Source organism: Haliotis rubra, unplaced genomic scaffold (assembly GCF_003918875.1).
Source record: "Haliotis rubra isolate DU_JTF1 unplaced genomic scaffold, ASM391887v1 Scf667, whole genome shotgun sequence".
NCBI classification, from domain to species: domain Eukaryota; kingdom Metazoa; phylum Mollusca; class Gastropoda; order Lepetellida; family Haliotidae; genus Haliotis; species Haliotis rubra.
The window spans coordinates 567,132-590,272 of NW_025767376.1; the positions used below are offsets into that span (position 1 = coordinate 567,132).

A 23,141-nucleotide genomic window follows, 5' to 3' on the forward strand; every position below is an offset into this window, starting at 1 on the left:
TTTTGTTTTTACAGTAATTCACTTTGTCTGAACAAGAACTCATGGGAGTCTTCTTTGATATTTGCTGACAACATATAACGGCGAAGCATATTCCCTGGCCAGAGTTGGGAATCAGACGCCGCAATCACAACAAAAATCTACTGTCTCTATACACGTCTGTCTTACTCTTTTCTATGAAAATACGAACATATCCTTCATGAAAAGAAATATCAGAGCGCCTAATTACGGAAACTTCAGAAAATCTGGAAAAAGCCAGCATATGAAAGAATGGACATTGTCATAAATCTTAAATCTACAAGAAAGAATCCTCTTTGCCAAATCTATCGACTAACCGTTCCAAAATACCAACATCTATGGGGTCTTTTTTCTTGACAGGGTCACTGTGACATCTCCTAGCTGCCTCTTTAATGTTCTTAATTAGGTCATGTTGACATGGATCTGGTAGACCCGCCACTCTGTGCGCCCATCTTATACCGTACACAGCTTCCATAATAACAGGAGACCTTTTACCCGACTGAAGCAATGACGTAAGGTATAAGCCTACATGAAAAGAATTTGCAGGCAAAACACTTATTTCTTTAAACCGTGAGGCCCATTTTTTTCCAGCATGTAAAAGCTCTTCTATATTTTATAACTGTCGTATCTGCTTTAGATTTTAAAACTATATCAGGCATTTTTCGTAGATAAGTCAACTAAATCTTGGTGCACCAGAGCATCTTTCTCTTTCCATATACCAACGGAAAACATACCTGAAAAGATATATAATCAATTGTTAAATCTGAGAGCTAACACGAACCCCTTGAAATTATTGAATATAGACTGCTTGCTCCCCACCTGAGACAGCGCTGCTGCCACTCAACTGAATCATATCTGCAATGAAATTTCTGGGTTGACCTTCCAGGAACAACAAGGGGCCAATATGGAGCGGATGGCCACATAGGCACCTGCACTAAAGTAGAAGGAGCATTGCATGCTAAGATAAAATGTACAGTTTTACACCAAAATGTACAGGAGGAACTGCCCAGTTGTTCTCCCCCATGCCACTGCTGAGTAAATGCATCAACTGCCTCCGTATCCGGTACCCACGATCTGGAATTAAACCTTTCTAACTTGGTATTCAAATGGTTAGCAAAACGATCTACAGAATGTGGCCCCATCTTCCATCCAAGAATTTGAAAACATTATCTGTAACTCTCCAATCATCTGAATCTTCAAATCTACTCAGAGCATCAGCCTTTTCATATTTCTGATCTGGGAATCCAGCTGAACTTTAACCTTATGTTGTACTGATTGGCTATCACAAAGATGGAGGTGGCAACTTGTTGTAGATGCTGTTTAGAACTACCACATGAAGCTACACAACAACATGGCTTACTATCAGTAAACCACTTTACAGTCTTGCCACTTAGAACCCTGGTAAACGCAATGAGAACTAATTCTATGGCCTTCATTTCTCTCCACGTCGAACTACCACGTTTCTCTTGAGAGTCCCACACATGTTGAAACACATGATCAGAATCTGCAACATAACCTCCACAACCTATGTCACTTGCATCTGTGAACACAGACAGCATAGGTTGAATAACAGTAGACAACACTCTTGGTTTTAGACAACGCAAATTGTCTCTCCAAAACAGCAATTCAATGACAATTTTCTAACCTAAAAAATCTATCCCAGGAAGAAGCCTTATGGACCTCCGAATACATATGCCTTGTGAAAAGTCTACAAACATCGCCCAAAACTGGAGTAAGAGCTATAACCTTCCCTGCTAAAGCAGCTAAACTCCTTGCTGTGAACCTTGGCAAATCAGATGTGAATGCTGAAAAATTAGACACTATATCTTCTATTTTCTTGACAGGAATGGAAAGAACACTAGAATCTAAATTCCATGTGAATCCAAGCCACTCTAACTCTGCAACAGGGTGCCATACTGACTTATCAACATTAACGACAAAACCTGATTGTTCCAGAGTATCTCTAACAATGTCTGAATGAAGAGAACACAAGTCCTTCGATTTAGCATAGCCAAAGCCATCGTCAAGGTACACTACAATATAAACAGATTGCCTTCGCCAATAAGTAACTAGAGGACGAATGCACTTAGTAAAAATGTAAGGTGCAGATGTTAACCCAAACGGCAAAACTGTGAAACAGTAGTACCTAATAATGCCGTTAGCATTCCAAGCAAAACCCAAATACTGTTGTTGACTAGGATGTATATCAATGTGATGATAACCAGATTTTAAATCAAATTTAAACATAAAACCTGTATCTTGCACAAAATCCAAAGCTGTTTTATAGCCCTCAAAAACAATCTTTCTTTTGTAAACAAACTGATTGACATACCTAAGATCAAGGATAAGTCTCTTTTTGCCTGAACGCCGTGTAGCTACCGAAAGAGGATTAACAACTAAAGGGGGATTATCAAGCTCGACAATACAAGAGTTTTTTAAGAGTTCTTCAATAGCCTGTACAACGAAAGTATCGTTCCTCAATGCTGATTGGTTATTTTTAGAAAAGGATGGAGGAGGACTATCAACGAATGGAATGACATAACCATCAGTAATAGTATCGATTACAAACTGAGGGGCTCCAATATTAATCCAAAAGGAAACATGCTTCTTTAAACTGCCTTTCACGATGCACGAAGTGTTGGATTCAAACTCGTAAGACCTTAGTTGAATGAATTCAGAATCTAAGTCAGTACCTCCTAAACCTGCTGAATTATCAATGTCAAAATCTGAAGCACAGGTAGCATCCCTCTGTCGTATCTTGGTTTCATGGACTGCTGGCACCTGAACATCGGAACTGCAACTTCCCGCAGAAACTCGACCTAAAACAATTTTAAAGAATCTCTCAGGAAAGATACACACTGTTCAATTGACTAAAAGGAACAACTTCAGATATTACAGAAACACAATTACCTGAAGTGAATTCTCTACTTCTTGACAACTTGGTTGGACTGTATTGAATCGGAGCTGGCTGACTGGGCTGCACGTAGTAAAGCTGCCGCAGGACAGGAGATCCTCCAGTGGCCGAAACCTCCACAGAAGTAGCACTGTTGGTTGGGAGATGGACCTCGTTTGACCATGGGACGAAAAGGCTGGTTCTGACCGGCTGTAGAGTCCCTAGAAGCATCAACCATGCTAGCAGAAGAGACAGTAGCGCTAGGTGAAACATAGCTAGGTTTTCCTCTGGACCGGAACGAGGACGCACGTCGTTTACGGAGGGCTTTATTCTCAGCTTTCTCGAATCTACGTTCTTCCTCGGACCCAGAGGCAATATCGTCTCCCTCTAGTTCAGCTACAACGGCCCAGCCAGATGGAGAACGATCCGCTAAGCGGATATACTTGTTCCTCCTCGAGATATCTGAAGAGAGATCTTGGAGAATCCCCACACAATCAGAATACTTGCTGCTCTTAATATATCTGAAAGCACTGTCAATCTTATCCAAACAACCAGTATTAAATTTATACTGAAGTTGGTTGCCTTTAAACCTAAAATTAGGAATCTCTGAATCTTTATGAGCCCTTTTGAACGCTGAGAATGACCTTTCTTCACTCTCTTCAATAATGTCACGTTTAAATGTCTTTAGTTTGCAGTCCATATAATCTTTAAATAATTGAAATGTTTCATAACCTTCAATGGGTTCCTGCTGCTTATTCTTGTTAGGTGTATGAGAATCCTCCGAATGGTGTGAAGGGGAAACCGAATGGCGACTCATAGCAGAATGTTGACTGAAAAAAGCTGCTCGCTGTGTAGTGCGAAGACCTCGAATGGCTAAACTCACATTCAATCTCACCACGTCACCTTCGTCACGTGGCTTCTGCACAACTCGCACGTGCAAAACACGCTCACTGCAGTAGGCAAGCTCTACCGTGTTTAACCCAAAATAAATTCATTTCATTAAAGATGTAAGGTTTGATTTGTTCTGTTAGGAATAGCGATGTGACTGAAATATATTCCTGTAACCAGTTGTGATCCACTTACAGCAAGTGTACAAGTTATCAACTTTTAAGGGGAAAATAACTCGCTGGAATTTCTTCTAAAAATGGGTAGGGGCGGTAGTGGGTAGCTGAGTGGTTAAAGAGTTCGGTCACGCCGAAGAAACGTGTCGATTCCCCACATGGGTACATTGTGTGAAGCCCATTCTGGTGTCCCCGCCGTGATATTGCTGGATTATTGCTAGAGGCGGCGTAAAACTAAACTCACTCACTGGGAAATAACACTCCAATTTTGATGGATTTAAAATATGGATGGACCTTTTTTCGCTGATTCAAAACTGCTTATTATGGACTAGTTTTAGCATCTTTTGTCTTGTTATATTTAAGGTTATTGCCTGCGCGATGCGACACCTATCGGTGGATCTAAGAACGACATCAGAACGTGGGATATACTGTAAAGAACTACACCCAAATTGACGTGTTGTCGTCGCGGAATAGTGTGAACACTACTTGAAAGGGTGACGCTATCAGTCAAAATCAAATTGTGCACATTATACATCATATCCCTTCAGAGTATTCAGGCAAACGAACAGGGTGACTTTGTGCTTTGTTATACGTTGTATATGCAGAAAGTCGCCCTGTGTGTATATCCGGGTAAACCTCGGGAAAAACCCTCAGATGTATAATGTATTCCATTGTCGAGTTGTTATAGTTGTAGCAGTTTGTATTTGAGCAACAATAGCCCACAGCCCTGAGAGCCGGGCGTTCCTAAATATTGTTTACCTATGGATAAGGTTGAGCAGTAACAGTTGATAGCGGTGAAGATCCAGGTTAGAATTGGTCTGCAGCAACTCCATGCATGTCGCAACAGGCGAACGGGATCGGGTGGTCAGGCTCGCTGACTTGGTTGACACTTGTCATCGTATCCCAATTACGTAGATAGGGTGCTAACAATGTTGATCACTGGATTGCCTGGTCCAGACTACATTACTTACAGACAAACAAAGAAACAAACAAAGTAACTGTTGATGTCTCAGGCGTCCTTGTCAATTCAGGAGAATAACAAACGGCAAACGTCGTAACTGCAGTCTTCAATAGTTATATATCCCAGACATCTGAAGCTGAACAAACAAACGTGTTCGATATTACGTGTTATCATACAATCTAATATTCCAAGGTACATATAGCTTACTGGATATTATAACACGCGTTCCTATCTCAACTGGTCACGTCAGTTTGTTTCATGTGTTTCAAATTAAACCCCATTAGTCAGATGCTGAGATAGCACACACTGACCTATCAATATCCATGATATCCACGGGTAATCAAATTCACTGAGTTAGATAACAATGAACAATTATTAAATAACGTATTCTCGGCGAATTCCTCAAACAACGTATGTTGCTTTTGACATTAGTACTTCAGCTCAGATCAGCACTCCCCGGCGTGGGGTGACCTGCTGGGAATGGCTAATAGCACTCCATTGTTGGACCCGGGGCGAAATCTGTCAACAGCACCCCATTGTTGTTCGTAAAGGGCGACCAAATGGGCAACCTGTTTGCCCTTGTGTCGGTGGAGGAAGGCATTCTGGTGGTCGAGGGCAAAGGAGCCAGGAACCGTGTTCCCTTTGCCCAACACACCACTTCCAATGGGATTGATTCTATCAATCGGCTGGTCACGTCATGCCCTGTACATACAATACTTTTGTCTGTGAACATGCAAATGTGACTTGAAAGAAACCTTGTTTATGACGTACTTGTGTGATCTATTATGCCTGGAGTCCCATGCCAGTAGGCAGTGGTTCAAGGGGCAAGCTGGTGATATGGACCTCTGAATTATGAATTTCTCAAGACATTTGACCTAGGTCGAACCAGCCAGCATTTTGTGTTTCAGATTTCTTAGCTACTCATGTCTGTATTTCTGGAGTCACCCTCACCCTGGTGGTAGCGCTGGTGTTGACAGGGTGGTTTCCACTATACAACATGTTGAAAATTCCACTCGGCTGGCGGGTGGGGAAGAAGTACCTGGTGATTGATGAAGCACATCACTATGAAGTCCTTTCAGAGGCATCTTATGGATAAAATGTCATATTAGCCAGTGATATACTTTTTGGCTATTTGGGGTAATGCCCTGTCACCATCACACCATCTCCCGATGATAATCAAATATGCTAACCTCACAAAGAAATGTATTGTAAACTATTGTAAACTAAAACAATGAGACTAAGGCTTTGAATAGTTCTATCTGTATGAAATATCAGAGGTCAGGTTTCAGAGTATACAGCTATCCTGCGTGTTTCTTTGTGTAGGCCATGAACGTGTGTGGTCCTGTGCATAGAGTTCAGGTCACAAGTAACAAATCAGTTGAAATTAAGCAATGTTGGTCGCGGACACCTCTTGAATGGGTGACCGTGTTTGGCAGCTTGACTCCTGAGAGTTTCTAGGACTTCAGTCCTGCCCCACAACGAAGCACATGTGATACATGTGGTCTCACCTTAGGCAAGTGATTTTGTTCAAAATTGCCTCTGTTCACCCAGCAGAAAACGGGCAACAGTGGGATAAGTCATGTGACTATGTCCAGTTTTCAAAACTTAGCTTGGGTTCTAATGTGGTTCTAATGTGGGGTAGCCTAATGGTTAAAGCGTTGGCTGTCACGCCGAAGACCCAGGTTCGAATCCCCACAAAACCATTTCAACCGTGATGTTGCTGGAATATTGCTAGAGGCGGCGTAAAACCAAACTCAGTCCAGTCAGTCAGTCTAATGTGGAGGGATTATGTCCAATTTTCAAAACAAACAACCTGTACTATAAGTTTACAAAGTCTTAATCCGAGTAGAGGAGTTATCTCCAAATATCAAAACAAACAATGAATGATCACAAGATCCCCGATTCATTTGGCTTCTAATCATCATAGGTAGGCCTTGGGAGTCTCCCTTATAGGGTTTATTTCAAAGAGTAGACAAACTTGGGAGTAATCAGCTACACAGGTACAGTGCTCCATTATATGTTTATGTTCATGAGTCGTCAAACTGGGAGTAGTCATACTGGGACTAGTCATAATCTGAAGATACCCTCAGCTTGGGTTATCAGGGGTAATAATAATCAGATTGTAGCTCTTTGAGCGTGCCCATCCGTGGTGCGGAATTCAACACATTACAAATGCCCTTATTATTATTATTCTCTTGCTGGAGATGAAAACTATACGAAAATAACAAAACAAATCAAAACAATAATAAAATACAAACTATATGTTGCACTAAATGGTTCTTTTAGCCTTTGATTCCTCCATATAGCTGGAATATTGCTGACCGCGGCATAAAACTCAACTCACTCATTCATTTAGCCCTTGATTGTGTATGAAGGTTGAGGTTGATCAAAGTCCTCTGTTATAATTATGTGACAGGTGTTACAACTGTACTTTACCTTCAGGACAGTGAGTAATGGAAGGAAATCCCGACGCAAGTGACCATCAGATGACCGGAAGGCTTACTGGGAAGCAGCTGAAGTCCTGAGGAGGAACGAACAAGGGAGACAACCAACCTCTATATTAGCCACACAGCACAACTACAGTGAGCATTTCATACTCAAAGTCATGCATGCAGTTAGATAAGCATGAGTATTAGCAGGAGATGGTCTATAAATATAGGCTTGAGTAAGAAAGAACTGATCCAAGTGAAATAATTTGTTTGAATTTATGCTTAGACAGTATGAGAATAACAGGAAAATTGAGACCAGAGGTTAACTTGTTCTGTTGCAGGTGGTCCAGTGTCTCAGGTGGACTTGACCAATGCGTCCAATGTCTCTGTCTCCGTTGGGGAGCAAGGAACTAGAGGATGTCTATCCCAAGGTGAGATGCTGCACAAACATACTGATAAATTGATAGAGAGGATAATGACGACAAGCCCATCTCTTGTGCTGTTTTCCATCCCTTATGTAGTCGCTGAAAGGGCACAACTATTGTCATGAAAATGAAAAGTTTTGCATGGTCACTAGGGCTAAGGGTTGATTAATTGGAAAATCCATAACAATCTTCCCAAATAAACTGGGGATTTGTTGAAGGAAAACCAAGTTCTATGGATAGTCAACTTCTTTATTGCAATGAGTGCTGGGGATTTGTTCTCAGCTTTTATCGTAAAAATAATTGCTCAGAAGACATGATAGATGTCCTGAACAAAATACAGTTGATCTAAAATATTTACAATATTCTCGTTATAGACCGATTAAAATAAATGCGTGTAAGAGGAAACTTTCGTTTTGTGCAGTGAGCATAAAATGTGGAAATGTCACAATTACTTGTATAAATTGCCAGAATCAGACCCAAACACCGACCACATTAACTGTCTAACAATTTCATATCCCTTTCCCCACAGAACGTTTCTGTCAAAAGTTGGAACACCTAAAGAAGTATTTTGTGGACATCCATGCCCTCCAGACAGCCAAACAACTCCTTGAGAAGCATGGTCATATCAGCATCTGTGGAGCTCCAGGAGATGGGAAGACCAGCATTGCTCTGATGATCTGTGAGGAATATCAACAACAGGGATATGAAACAGTGTTTGTGGAAAACATTGAACACTTTGATGTTGATACAATTTCTAAACGACAATCACACATGTTGGTTGTTTTGACGATATATTTGGCTCTGTTACATTCACTTCAAATTTGGAAAGACTAACTATACTGTTTAGTGCTTTGGTTGATGATCGTGCTGAAACTGCTGCAGACACAGTGGTTTCAAAGAAGAAAAAGAAGGATGAACAACCGAAAGGGAAGGACGAATCCAAAGAAGAACCCCCTGTCTACAGACTGAAGCTTGTGTTCACATCTAGGACATACAACTGGAAGGAAGGATGTTCCAGACTACATCAGTACAAAGTGGATCTACTCACAACAAAAGCTGTTCTTGATATGGCTAAAGACTGTCTCACGACTGAAGAAAAGAAACGTGTGTTGTGTTCTTACAAGTCCAAACACCCTGCATTCGATATCTCTGAAGAGGATATTTGTGTCATCACAGACTCAAAACACAACATATTTGGATTCCCTCTTATCAGCAGACTGTTTTTCACCAATGCTGTCTTCCAGATGCACAAGCTGGAATTCTTCAACCATCCACTGACATATCTGAGAGGCGACCTTGACAGTATTGTCCGGGAAGAAAGCAATAGATCGGCAGCAATCATCATCCTCATCCTGTCTGATGGAAAACTGAACCTTGTTTCTTTGCAGTCACGGAAAGCTGGACATGTGATGTTTGATGCTGTCAAGGAAGTAGTTCCTTGTTGTACAAGGACAGGCATTGCCAAGGATATCAACAACTTTACTGGGATCTACTGTACAGTCGAGGATCACATAGCATTTTTCTCCCACCCCTCCATATACGATGCTGCAGCCTGTGCTGTAGGACATCTCAATATCGTGTTGCTGCTGGAACACTGCTCACTGAAGTTCTTGTATGAACGAGTGAGACTAAGTATTAGTCCACAGTCATCAGACATTGATGATGTCACAAACCTGATCTCCATCACCCCCCAGCTACACCCAACAGTAGTGAACAGACTGGTGGAAGGTATTCGACAAGGGTGCTTCATCTGGACAGTAAAACACCCCGTTCTCCGGGATGAAAGGATTGCCTTTCTACTATGGACAGAGATTAATGATGACATTGTCGATACTGTCCTGCGAAAGGACATGGAAACTGGTGATAGCTTTTTGTATTTGGCTTCCCTATCTTACAGTTACTTTCTATTCTCCAAGTCTTTAGAAGTTGCCGTAAGACTGGGTGACACAGTACCTGATCTATATACATGTGTGGTAGCCTGTATTACCCATGACAAACTGGAACATCTGGAACACCTCGTTACAGTGATGTGTGCACATGGAGGATTTGATGTTGAATATGCCATCGATGAAACAACCCTCCTGCTCATTGCCGCAAAGTCCCGAAATCCTAAGGTGTTCAACTTTCTCATACGGAAAGGTGCTGATATTTCAGTGACGGACAGGAAAGGAAACACCTGTTTGCATTATGCATGTGAATCAGGAAGCATGGCGTTGACAACAAAGGTGGTTGAAACATGCCCTGCCTTGATTAATTTGGTGAATTATGAGAATTTAACGCCTGCAATGATTTGTACCAAAAGAGGTCGCCTTGATTTTCTAAAGTTCCTAAAACAAAAAGGAGCCGATTTAGCAATAACAGGTGGCAAAATTGTTTGCATTTTCGAGTGAAAATGGCAATCTTTCAATTGTGAACTTCTTAATTTCACTGAAGCTATTCGATGTGAACAAGAAGGAAAGAAAATTGAATCAAACAGCAGTTATGTTTGCCGCAAAAGGAGGACATCAAGATGTTTATCTTCGCCTGCTGTCTGAGGACGCTGATCTGACCATTACTGATAGGTACAAAAAAGACTGCCTGATGCTGGCATGTGAAGGAGGTAACATATCTATTGTGAAGCACATCCTATCCATGAAAACATTTGACATCAACAGACGGGGAGGATTTTCAGGAAAAACACCAATTATGATGGCATTAGAGAGAGGACACTATGATGTGTATCATCTCCTTGTATCTGAGGGCGCTGATCTGACCATTACTGATATAAACAACACTGACTGCCTGATGTTGGCATGTGAAGGAGGTAACATATCTATTGTGAAACACATCCTATCCATGAAAACATGTGATATCAACAGACGGGGAGGATTGTCACGAAAACACCAATTATGATGGCATTAGAGAGAGGACACTATAATGTGTATCATCTCCTTGTATCTGAGGGCGCTGATCTGACCATTACTGATACAAACAACACTGACTGCCTGATGTTGGCATGTGAAGGAGGTAACATATCTATTGTGAAACACATCCTATCCATGAAAACATGTGACATCAACAGACGGGGAGGAAGTCAAAACAAACACCGATAATGATGGCATTAGAGAGACGACACTATGATGTGTATCATCTCCTTGTATCTGAGGGCGCTGATCTGACCATTACTGATATAAACAACACTGACTGCCTGATGTTGGCATGTGAAGGAGGTAACATATCTATTGTGAAACACATCCTATCCATGAAAACATGTGACATCAACAGACGGGGAGGATTCTCAGAAAAAAACACCAATTATGATGGCATTAGAGAGAGGACACTATGATGTGTATCATCTCCTTGTATCTGAGGGTGCTGATCTGACCATTACTGATAGAAACAACACTGACTGCCTGATGTTGGCATGTGAAGGAGGTAACATATCTATTGTGAAACACATCCTATCCATGAAAACATGTGACATCAACAGACAGGGAGGATTCGAAGAAAAACACCAATTATGATGGCATTAGAGAGAGGACACTATGATGTGTATCATCTCCTTGTATCTGAGGGCGCAGATCTGACCATTACTGATGCAAACAAACAGAGACTGCCTGATGTTGGCATGTGAAGGAGGTAACATATCTATTGTGAAACACATCCTATCCATGAAAACATGTGACATCAACAGACGGGGAGGATTCAAAAAAAACACCAATTATGATGGCATTAGAGAGAGGACACTATGATGTGTATCATCTCCTTGTATCTGAGGGCGCTGATCTGACCATTACTGATGAAAACAACAGAGACTGCCTGATGTTGGCATGTGAAGGAGGTAACATATCTATTGTGAAACACATCCTATCCATGAAAACATGTGACATCAACAGACGGGGAGGAGAGTCAAAACAAACACCGATTATGATGGCATTAGAGAGAGGACACTATGATGTGTATCATCTCCTTGTATCTGAGGGCGCTGATCTGACCATTACTGATGCATTCAACAGAGACTGCCTGATGTTGGCATGTGAAGGAGGTAACATATCTATTGTGAAACACATCCTATCCATGAAAACATGTGACATCAACAGACGGGGAGGAAAGTCAAAACAAACACCGATAATGATGGCATTAGAGAGAGGACACTATGATGTGTATCATCTCCTTGTATCTGAGGGCGCTGATCTGACCATTACTGATGAAAACAACACTGACTGCCTGATGTTGGCATGTGAAGGAGGTAACATATCTATTGTGAAACACATCCTATCCATGAAAACATGTGACATCAACAGACGGGGAGGAGAGTCAAAACAAACACCGATAATGATGGCATTAGAGAGACGACACTATGATGTGTATCATCTCCTTGTATCTGAGGGTGCTGATCTGACCATTACTGATGCAAACAACAGAGACTGCCTGATGTTGGCATGTGAAGGAGGTAACATATCTATTGTGAAACACATCCTATCCATGAAAACATTTGACATCAACAGACAGGGGAGGATTTTCAAAAAACACCAATTATGATGGCATTAGAGAGACGACACTATGATGTGTATCATCTCCTTGTATCTGAGGGTGCTGATCTGACCATTACTGATGCAAACAACAGAGACTGCCTGATGTTGGCATGTGAAGGAGGTAACATATCTATTGTGAAACACATCCTATCCATGAAAACATGTGACATCAACAGACGGGGAGGAGAGTCAAAAAAAAACACCAATAATGATGGCATTAGAGAGACGACACTATGATGTGTATCATCTCCTTTGTATCTGAGGGTGCTGATCTGACCATTACTGATGAAAACAACAGAGACTGCCTGATGTTGGCATGTGAAGGAGGTAACATATCTATTGTGAAACACATCCTATCCATGAAAACATGTGACATCAACAGACGGGGAGGGAGAGTCAAAACAAACACCGATAATGATGGCATTAGAGAGACGACACTATGATGTGTATCATCTCCTTGTATCTGAGGGTGCTGATCTGACCATTACTGATGAAAACAACACTGACTGCCTGATGTTGGCATGTGAAGGAGGTAACATATCTATTGTGAAACACATCCTATCCATGAAAACATGTGACATCAACAGACGGGGAGGAGAGTCAAAACAAACACCGATAATGATGGCATTAGAGAGACGACACTATGGTGTGTATCATCTCCTTTGTATCTGAGGGTGCTGATCTGACCATTACTGATGAAAACAACACTGACTGCCTGATGTTGGCATGTGAAGGAGGTAACATATCTATTGTGAAACACATCCTATCCATGAAAACATGTGACATCAACAGACGGGGAGGAGAGTCAAAAAAAACACCGATAATGATGGCATTAGAGAGAGGACACTATGATGTGTATCATCTCCTTGTATCTGAGGGTGCTGATCTGACAATTACTGATGAAAACAACACTGACTGCCTGATGTTGGCATGTGAAGGAGGTAACATATCTATTGTGAAACACATCCTATCCATGAAAACATGTGACATCAACAGACGAGGAGGATTCAAGAAAAACACCAATTATGATGGCATTAGAGAGACGACACTATGATGTGTATCATCTCCTTGTATCTGAGGGCGCTGATCTGACAATTACAGATGCACACAACAGAGACTGCCTGATGTTGGCATGTGAAGGAGGTAACATATCTATTGTGAAACACATCCTATCCATGAAAACATGTGACATCAACAGACGGGGAGGATTTTCAAAACAAACACACCAATTATGATGGCATTAGAGAGACGACACTATGATGTGTATCATCTCCTTGTATCTGAGGGCGCTGATCTGACCATTACTGATGCATACAACAGAGACTGCCTGATGTTGGCATGTGAAGAAGGTAACATATCTATTGTGAAACACATCCTATCCATGAAAACATGTGACATCAACAGACGGGGAGGATTCAAAACAAACACCGATTATGATGGCATTAGAGAGACGACACTATGATGTGTATCATCTCCCTTGTATCTGAGGGTGCTGATCTGACCATTACTGATGCATACAACAGAGACTGCCTGATGTTGGCATGTGAAGGAGGTAACATATCTATTGTGAAACACATCCTATCCATGAAAACATGTGACATCAACAGACGGGGAGGAGAGTCAAAACAAACACCGATAATGATGGCATTAGAGAGACGACACTATGATGTGTATCATCTCCTTGTATCTGAGGGTGCTGATCTGACCATTACTGATGAAAACAACACTGACTGCCTGATGTTGGCATGTGAAGGAGGTAACATATCTATTGTGAAACACATCCTATCCATGAAAACATTTGACATCAACAGACGGGGAGGATTCAAAGAAAAACACCAATTATGATGGCATTAGAGAGACGACACTATGATGTGTATCATCTCCTTGTATCTGAGGGTGCTGATCTGACCATTACAGATGCATACAACAGACTGCCTGATGTTGGCATGTGAAGGAGGTAACATATCTATTGTGAAACACATCCTATCCATGAAAACATGTGACATCAACAGACGGGGAGGAAAGTCAAAACAAACACCTATAATGATGGCATTAGAGAGACGACACTATGATGTGTATCATCTCCTTGTATCTGAGGGCGCAGATCTGACCATTACAGATGCATACAACAGAGACTGCCTGATGTTGGCATGTGAAGGAGGTAACATATCTATTGTGAAACACATCCTATCCATGAAAACATGTGACATCAACAGACGGGGAGGAGGATTTCAAAAAAAACACCGATAATGATGGCATTACAGAGACGACACTATGATGTGTATCATCTCCTTGTATCTGAGGGTGCTGATCTGACAATTACTGATGAAAACAACACTGACTGCCTGATGTTGGCATGTGATGAAGGTAACATATCTATTGTGAAACACATCCTATCCATGAAAACATTTGACATCAACAGACGGGGAGGATTTGTCAAAAAAACACCGATAATGATGGCATTAGAGAGACGACACTATGATGTGTATCATCTCCTTGTATCTGAGGGTGCTGATCTGACAATTACTGATGAAAACAACACTGACTGCCTGATGTTGGCATGTGAAGGAGGTAACATATCTATTGTGAAACACATCCTATCCATGAAAACATGTGACATCAACAGACAGGGAGGATTCGAAGAAAAAACACCAATTATGATGGCATTAGAGAGACGACACTATGATGTGTATCATCTCCTTGTATCTGAGGGCGCTGATCTGACCATTACTGATGCAAACAACAGAGACTGCCTGATGTTGGCATGTGAAGGAGGTAACATATCTATTGTGAAACACATCCTATCCATGAAAACATGTGACATCAACAGACAGGGAGGATTTTCAAAAAAACACCAATTATGATGGCATTAGAGAGACACACTATGATGTGTATCATCTCCTTGTATCTGAGGGCGCTGATCTGACCATTACAGATGCAAACAACAGAGACTGCCTGATGTTGGCATGTGAAGGAGGTAACATATCTATTGTGAAACACATCCTATCCATGAAAACATGTGACATCAACAGACAGGGAGGAGAGTCAAAACAAACACCAATTATGATGGCATTAGAGAGACGACACTATGATGTGTATCATCTCCTTTGTATCTGAGGGTGCTGATCTGACAATTACTGATGCATACAACAGAGACTGCCTGATGTTGGCATGTGAAGGAGGTAACATATCTATTGTGAAACACATCCTATCCATGAAAACATTTGACATCAACAGACAGGGGAGGAGAGTCAAAAAAAACACCGATTATGATGGCATTAGAGAGACGACACTATGATGTGTATCATCTCCTTGTATCTGAGGGTGCTGATCTGACCATTACTGATGAAAACAACACTGACTGCCTGATGTTGGCATGTGAAGGAGGTAACATATCTATTGTGAAACACATCCTATCCATGAAAACATGTGACATCAACAGACGGGGAGGAAAGTCAAAGTCAAAAACACCGATAATGATGGCATTAGAGAGACGACACTATGATGTGTATCATCTCCTTGTATCTGAGGGTGCTGATCTGACCATTACTGATGCATACAACAGAGACTGCCTGATGTTGGCATGTGAAAGAGGTAACATATCTATTGTGAAACACATCCTATCCATGAAAACATGTGACATCAACAGACGGGGAGGAGAGTCAAAAAAAACACCGATAATGATGGCATTAGAGAGACGACACTATGATGTGTATCATCTCCTTGTATCTGAGGGCGCTGATCTGACCATTACTGATGCATACAACAGAGACTGCCTGATGTTGGCATGTGAAGGAGGTAACATATCTATTGTGAAACACATCCTATCCATGAAAACATTTGACATCAACAGACGGGGAGGAGAGTCAAAACAAACACCGATAATGATGGCATTACAGAGACGACACTATGATGTGTATCATCTCCTTGTATCTGAGGGTGCTGATCTGACAATTACTGATGAAAACAACACTGACTGCCTGATGTTGGCATGTGAAGGAAGGTAACATATCTATTGTGAAACACATCCTATCCATGAAAACATGTGACATCAACAGACGGGGAGGATTCGAAGAAAAAAACACCAATTATGATGGCATTAGAGAGAGACGACACTATGATGTGTATCATCTCCTTGTATCTGAGGGTGCTGATCTGACCATTACTGATACAAACAACAGAGACTGCCTGATGTTGGCATGTGAAGGAGGTAACATATCTATTGTGAAACACATCCTATCCATGAAAACATGTGACATCAACAGACGGGGAGGATTTTCAAAAAAAACACCAATTATGATGGCATTAGAGAGACGACACTATGATGTGTATCATCTCCTTGTATCTGAGGGCGCTGATCTGACCATTACTGATGCAAACAACAGAGACTGCCTGATGTTGGCATGTGAAGGAGGTAACATATCTATTGTGAAACACATCCTATCCATGAAAACATGTGACATCAACAGACGAGGAGGAGAGAGTCAAACAAACACCGATAATGATGGCATTAGAGAGACGACACTATGATGTGTATCATCTCCTTGTATCTGAGGGTGCTGATCTGACCATTACTGATGCAAACAACACTGACTGCCTGATGTTGGCATGTGAAGGAGGTAACATATCTATTGTGAAACACATCCTATCCATGAAAACATTTGACATCAACAGACGGGGAGGAGAGTCAAAACAAACACCGATAATGATGGCATTAGAGAGAGGACACTATGATGTGTATCATCATCTCCTTGTATCTGAGGGCGCTGATCTGACCATTACTGATGAAAACAACAGAGACTGCCTGATGTTGGCATGTGAAGGAGGTAACATATCTATTGTGAAACACATCCTATCCATGAAAACATGTGACATCAACAGACGGGGAGGAGAGTCAAAACAAACACCGATAATGATGGCATTAGAGAGACGACACTATGATGTGTATCATCTCCTTGTATCTGAGGGTGCTGATCTGACCATTACTGATGAAAACAACACTGACTGCCTGATGTTGGCATGTGAAGGAGGTAACATATCTATTGTGAAACACATCCTATCCATGAAAACATGTGACATCAACAGACGGGGAGGATTCGAAGACAAAACACCAATTATGATGGCATTAGAGAGAGGACACTATGATGTGTATCATCTCCTTGTATCTGAGGGTGCTGATCTGACAATTACTGATGAAAACAACACTGACTGCCTGATGTTGGCATGTGAAGGAGGTAACATATCTATTGTGAAACACATCCTATCCATGAAAACATTTGACATCAACAGACGGGGAGGAGAGTCAAAAAAAAAACACCGATAATGATGGCATTAGAGAGAGGACACTATGATGTGTATCATCTCCTTGTATCTGAGGGCGCTGATCTGACCATTACAGATGCATACAACAGAGACTGCCTGATGTTGGCATGTGAAGGAGGTAACATATCTATTGTGAAACACATCCTATCCATGAAAACATGTGACATCAACAGACGAGGAGGATTCGCAGAAAAAACACCAATTATGATGGCATTAGAAAGAGGACACTATGATGTGTATCATCTCCTTGTATCTGAGGGCGCTGATCTGACCATTACTGATGAAAACAACACTGACTGCCTGATGTTGGCATGTGAAGGAGGTAACATATCTATTGTGAAACACATCCTATCCATGAAAACATGTGACATCAACAGACGGGAGGAGAGTCAAAACAAACACCGATAATGATGGCATTACAGAGACGACACTATGATGTGTATCATCTCCTTGTATCTGAGGGTGCTGATCTGACCATTACTGATGCAAACAACACTGACTGCCTGATGTTGGCATGTGAAGGAGGTAACATATCTATTGTGAAACACATCCTATCCATGAAAACATGTGACATCAACAGACGAGGAGGATTCAAAAAAAACACCAATTATGATGGCATTAGAAAGACGACACTATGATGTGTATCATCTCCTTGTATCTGAGGGCGCTGATCTGACCATTACTGATGAAGACAACAGAGACTGCCTGATGTTGGCATGTGAAGGAGGTAACATATCTATTGTGAAACACATCCTATCCATGAAAACATGTGACATCAACAGACGGGGAGGATTCGCAAAAAAACACCAATTATGATGGCATTAGAGAGACGACACTATGATGTGTATCATCTCCTTGTATCTGAGGGCGCTGATCTGACCATTACTGATGAAGACAACAGAGACTGCCTGATGTTGGCATGTGAAGGAGGTAACATATCTATTGTGAAACACATCCTATCCATGAAAATATGTGACATCAACAGACGGGGAGGATTCTCAGGAAAAACACCAATTATGATGGCATTAGAGAGACGACACTATGATGTGTATCATCTCCTTGTATCTGAGGGTGCTGATCTGACCATTACTGATACAAACAACACTGATTGACTGATGTTGGCATGTGATAAAGGTAACATATCTATTGTGAAACACATCCTATCCATGAAAACATGTGACATCAACAGACGGGGAGGAGAGTCAAAACAAACACCGATAATGATGGTAATAGAAAGAGGACACTATGATGTGTATTATTTCCTTGTATCTTACCTTGCTGATAAAGGCATCACAGACTGCCTGATTTTGGCATGTGGAGGAGGTAACATATCTATTGTGAAACACATTCTGTCAATGAAAACATTTGCCAGCAACAGACGAAGAGGATGGCCTAACCAAACACGAACCATGACAGCATTTAAAGAGGAAAATATACTAAGTTCCAAAAGAAACGCGACATTCATGTTTGTTTTGAAATTTCCATAATTGTCTTATCTACTTCACAATCATAACGAATGTGCATGTTAAATGTTCTTTGAAACCAATTTTCGAAATTAAACTTCTGAAACAAGACGTTTAACGTTAGATTAGACGTAACAACTGAATCTAATTATTGAACATTTTTATGGAAAAAAACAACAGAAACGCATCACATAAACGCATGCCCCGGCGCGTTGTGCACGTGAATTTAATGATACGACGCTTTCTTCAAGATAAACGAGAGAAAGAACCCTTTAAAAGATGCGACGGCAGTTTCTGTTGTGTTCTTTTCTGAATGGTTCAGAGAACAATATGCCACGTCTAAGCAATGAAGCAAGCACGTCTACGTGCTCTTGGGATGATTGATGCTGGTTCCATCGTTGCAACGTTGCACAACATATGGGAGTACATCGGACGACAATTTACCGACAGATTGAACGCCAAAATCAAACGAATTCGGTGAGAGATCGACCTAGAGATGGCAGGCCACGAGTGACGTCACACAGGCAAGACCGTTACATCGTAACGTCACATCTTCGCAACCGTTTTCTTCCAGCTACTGTTACAGCCCGTCAGACAATTGGGATTCACAACAGACCAATTTCAGGAAACACTGTGCTTCGACGTTTGATAGCACACCGGCTGCACTGTAGGAGACCCTGTGTTGGACCGATTTTGACGCCACGGCACCGTCGTCTGCGCTTAGCATGGGCTCGCCAACATCAGCATTGGAGATATGCACAGTGGCAGAACGTTGTTTTCTCAGACGAGAGTCGTTTTTGTGTCCACGTTGCAGATGGGAGAGTGAGAGTATGGCGTCGACGAAATGAACGTTTCAGAGACCCACGTGTTCTGGAAAGTGACCGCTGGGGTGGGCCATCCCTTATGATGTGGGGTGGAATAAGCTGGGGAAAGCATGTACCACCTGTAATCTTCCAAACCAACGGTCAAGGTCGTGGAAGGGGTGTAACTGCACGACGCTACATTGACGAAGTTTTAAGGCCTGTTGTCGTCCTGCTCTTTAGACCCAGACCACAGTTGCAGCTCCAACATGGTAATGCCCGCGCGCACCCGCCATTATCATAGGACAATTCTTGTCCAATCACCACATCCAGACAATGGTTTGGCCACCTCTTAGTCAAGATTTGAATCCAGTGGAACATCTCTGGGACGAGTTGGACCGACGCCTTCGTCAAAGACCAGTTCCTCCACAAAGTCGGCGGCAGTTGTAGAATGCAGTGTTGAATGAATACAATAGCATTCCCCGTGCTTTCATTCGACGTTTGTTCATGTCCATGGGAAGACGGTGTACTCATGTGATCAACAATAATGGTGGTCATACCAGGTACTGATGACATCGAATATCAGCTTAAGCTTCTAAACGTGTCTAATGCAGACTCTTCAGGTTGGACACAATAGAAACTTCATCAGATCTTAAATCCACTGTCGTTGCTGTTGTCTTTTAGCTTTCTTTGGAGCGTTCTGTGTAAAGCATATAGTGGCAGGAAGCATGAATGTGGGATAACAGTTCTTATTTCAAATGGACTTGTCGCGTTTCCTTTGGAACTAAGTATATTAATATGTTTATCATCTCCTAGTATCTGATGGTGCCGATCTGACCCACACTAAAAATAGAACAATGACTGTCTGATGGTGGCATGTGAAGAAGGTAACATATTGTGAAACACATTCTATCCATGAAAACATGTGACATCAACAGACGGGGACGTGTATCAAAACAAACAAACTACCAAACACCGATTATGAAGGCATTAGAAAGAAAACACTATGACGTTTATCATCGCCTTGTGTCTGAGGGCGCAGGTGTAAAGGTGTATATAGCTGTGTACTGCGTTTGTAGTGTAGACAACATTGTTTTGTGTTGTATTGATGAACATATCGTTGTATAGTGTTGGCAAGGTGTATATATCATAGTATAGTGTTGGCAAGGTGTACATATCATAGTATAGTGTTGAAAGGTGTATATATCATTGTATAGTATTGTAAAGGTGTATATAGCTGTGTACTGCGTTGTAGTGTATACAACATTGTTTTGTGTTGTATTGATGAACATATCGTTGTATAGTGTTGGCAAGGTGTATATATCATAGTATAGTGTTGAAAGGTGTATATATCATTGTAATAGTATTGTAAAGGTGTATATAGCTGTGTACTGCGTTATAGTGTATACAACATTGTTTTGTGTTGTATTGATGAACATATCGTTGTATAGTGTTGGCAAGGTGTATATATCATAGTATAGTGTTGAACGGTGTATATATAATTGTATAGTATTGTAAAGATGTATATAGCTGTGTACTGCGTTGTAGTGTATACAACATTGTTTTGTGTTGTATTGATGAACATATCGTTGTATAGTGTTGGCAAGGTGTATATATCATAGTATAGTGTTGAAAGGTGTATATATCATTGTATAGTGTTGAAAGGTGTATATATCATTGTATAGTATTGTAAAGATGTATATAGCTGTGTACTGCGTTGTAGTGTATACAACATTGTTTTGTGTTGTATTGATGAACATATAGTTTTATAGTGTTGGCAAGTTGTATATATCATTGTATAGTGTTGAAAAGGTGTATATGTGAGTTAGTGAGGTTAGTTTTACGCCGCACTCAACAATATTCCAGCTATATGGCGGCGGTCTATAAATAATCGGGTATGGACCAGACGATCATGTGATCACCAGCATGAGCATCGATCTACGCAATTGGGATACAATGACATGTGTCAACCAAGTCAGCAAGCCTGACCACCCGATCCCGTTAGTCGCCTCTTACGACAAGCATGGCTTACTGAAGATCAATTCTAACCCGGATCTTCACGGGTGTAATTTTTTTTAAACATTAATGTGTTATAAAGGTGAATATTGCTGTGTACTGCGTTGTAGTGTATACAACATTGTTATAGTATTTTTTTTAGAAATACAGTTCGCTCTACCACCATGTATAGTGTAATAAAGCGTCCTCCTGCTTCAACTATAATAGTTCAGGGCGATAGTGTGCTTTATTACACTATATATGGTGATAGAGCGAACTGTATTTCTTTTCTAAGATGCCAAATTTAATACTTTCTAAGGATAATTACGATTAATATAAGGCAGAAAACAAACGACGGTGTCGGTGATCCAAATTAAGAATCCTCGTACAGGGCTAACTGACGCGCTGTTCTATTGACGTGTCTGCCCCCTACGTTTAGACGAACGTTACCCAAGAAAAACAAATGATAAACAGTTTGATGACGGTTTACGTTCGGATTAAATATCTTCTCTAATTTATTTTAATTACATCTGTGATTAACGTAAACCATATGGGGCAATATGAACGTCGCATTTCTACTACCAACGTAAGTTTAGATCAGTACATCCAGATGAAGCTGAGTTGTAAAGCGACATTCCACGATTGCATTGTGGGAATGTAAACATTGCGAACGTTACCGTGTCGGTGAAAACTTGTGAGTCGAATCGAGACATTTTAACCGTCAGAAAACATAAACGTAATGTTTCCACCAGTGATGTTAGCTGCGTGAAGCAACTGCAAACCAAGAAACGGGATGCAACGGAGTAGTATACTTACATAGGAGGCTGTACGAGGCGATGGCAACTGACATGCATCGTGACGTCGGTTACATTGTGACGTAATGCAAAAGTGTTCGATTACGAGGAGGCAGACTAGATTGGCGCAGTGACGCTAACATTGTGACGTAATGCAAAAGTGCACATTATCGTCTGATAAAGTACTGTCGGCGCCTTTGATCTTTCACCGAAGCATCTTAGAATGATGAATATATATCATTGTATAGTGTTGTATCGATGTTTATATCATTGTATAGTTTTGTAAAGGTGTATATATTTTGTGTAGCATTGTAAAGTTGTATATAGCTGTGCACTGCGTTGCAGTGGTTTAGTCGTTGTCTGTATAACGTTGCGTTGTATAATCGTTGTCTATATAACGTTGCGTTGTATAATCGTTGTTATAACGTTGTGTTGTATAATCGTTGTCTGTATAACGTTGTGTTGTATA

General features: G+C 41.2%; 2 protein-coding genes across 6 annotated transcripts; one reads left to right on the forward strand and one right to left on the reverse strand.

Annotated features, from left to right (window-relative positions):
- Positions 1-1,039: 1,039 nt before the first annotated feature.
- LOC124257570 lies at positions 1,040-3,876 on the reverse strand. 2 transcript variants are annotated; one of them, XR_006893308.1, is made up of 2 exons: positions 2,709-3,876; positions 1,040-1,089 (listed from the first exon to the last, which is right to left on the reverse strand). XR_006893308.1 is itself a non-coding variant. In XM_046691668.1 (2 exons), exon 1 carries the CDS (start codon positions 3,723-3,725, stop codon positions 2,940-2,942), a length of 786 nt encoding a protein of 261 aa, XP_046547624.1. In that variant the 5' UTR covers positions 3,726-3,876; the 3' UTR covers positions 1,681-2,834; positions 2,926-2,939. The 2 variants fall into 2 exon arrangements, 1 of the variants encoding a protein (XP_046547624.1); XM_046691668.1 differs by lacking the exon at positions 1,040-1,089 and having other exon boundaries at positions 1,681-2,834; positions 2,926-3,876.
- Positions 3,877-7,401: 3,525 nt separating this feature from the next.
- On the forward strand, positions 7,402-21,376 carry LOC124257569. Of its 4 annotated transcripts, XM_046691667.1 has the most exons (4): positions 7,402-7,512; positions 7,701-7,790; positions 8,314-10,383; positions 18,944-19,249. In XM_046691667.1, exon 3 carries the CDS (start codon positions 8,852-8,854, stop codon positions 10,172-10,174), a length of 1,323 nt encoding a protein of 440 aa, XP_046547623.1. In that variant the 5' UTR covers positions 7,402-7,512; positions 7,701-7,790; positions 8,314-8,851; the 3' UTR covers positions 10,175-10,383; positions 18,944-19,249. The 4 variants fall into 4 exon arrangements, 1 of the variants encoding a protein (XP_046547623.1); XR_006893307.1 differs by lacking the exons at positions 7,402-7,512; positions 7,701-7,790; positions 8,314-10,383 and adding exons at positions 10,542-10,587; positions 21,198-21,376 and having other exon boundaries at positions 18,944-21,051; XR_006893306.1 differs by lacking the exons at positions 7,402-7,512; positions 7,701-7,790; positions 8,314-10,383 and adding exons at positions 11,158-11,198; positions 21,198-21,376 and having other exon boundaries at positions 18,944-21,051.
- The last annotated feature ends 1,765 nt before the right edge of the window (positions 21,377-23,141 follow it).

Bases quoted from the DNA above. Each gene is read 5' to 3' on its own strand.
- LOC124257569 (XM_046691667.1), top strand. From the start codon at position 8,852: ATGGCTAAAGACTGTCTCACGACTGAAGAAAAGAAACGTGTGTTGTGT.
- LOC124257570 (XM_046691668.1), bottom strand. From the start codon at position 3,725: ATGAGTCGCCATTCGGTTTCCCCTTCACACCATTCGGAGGATTCTCAT.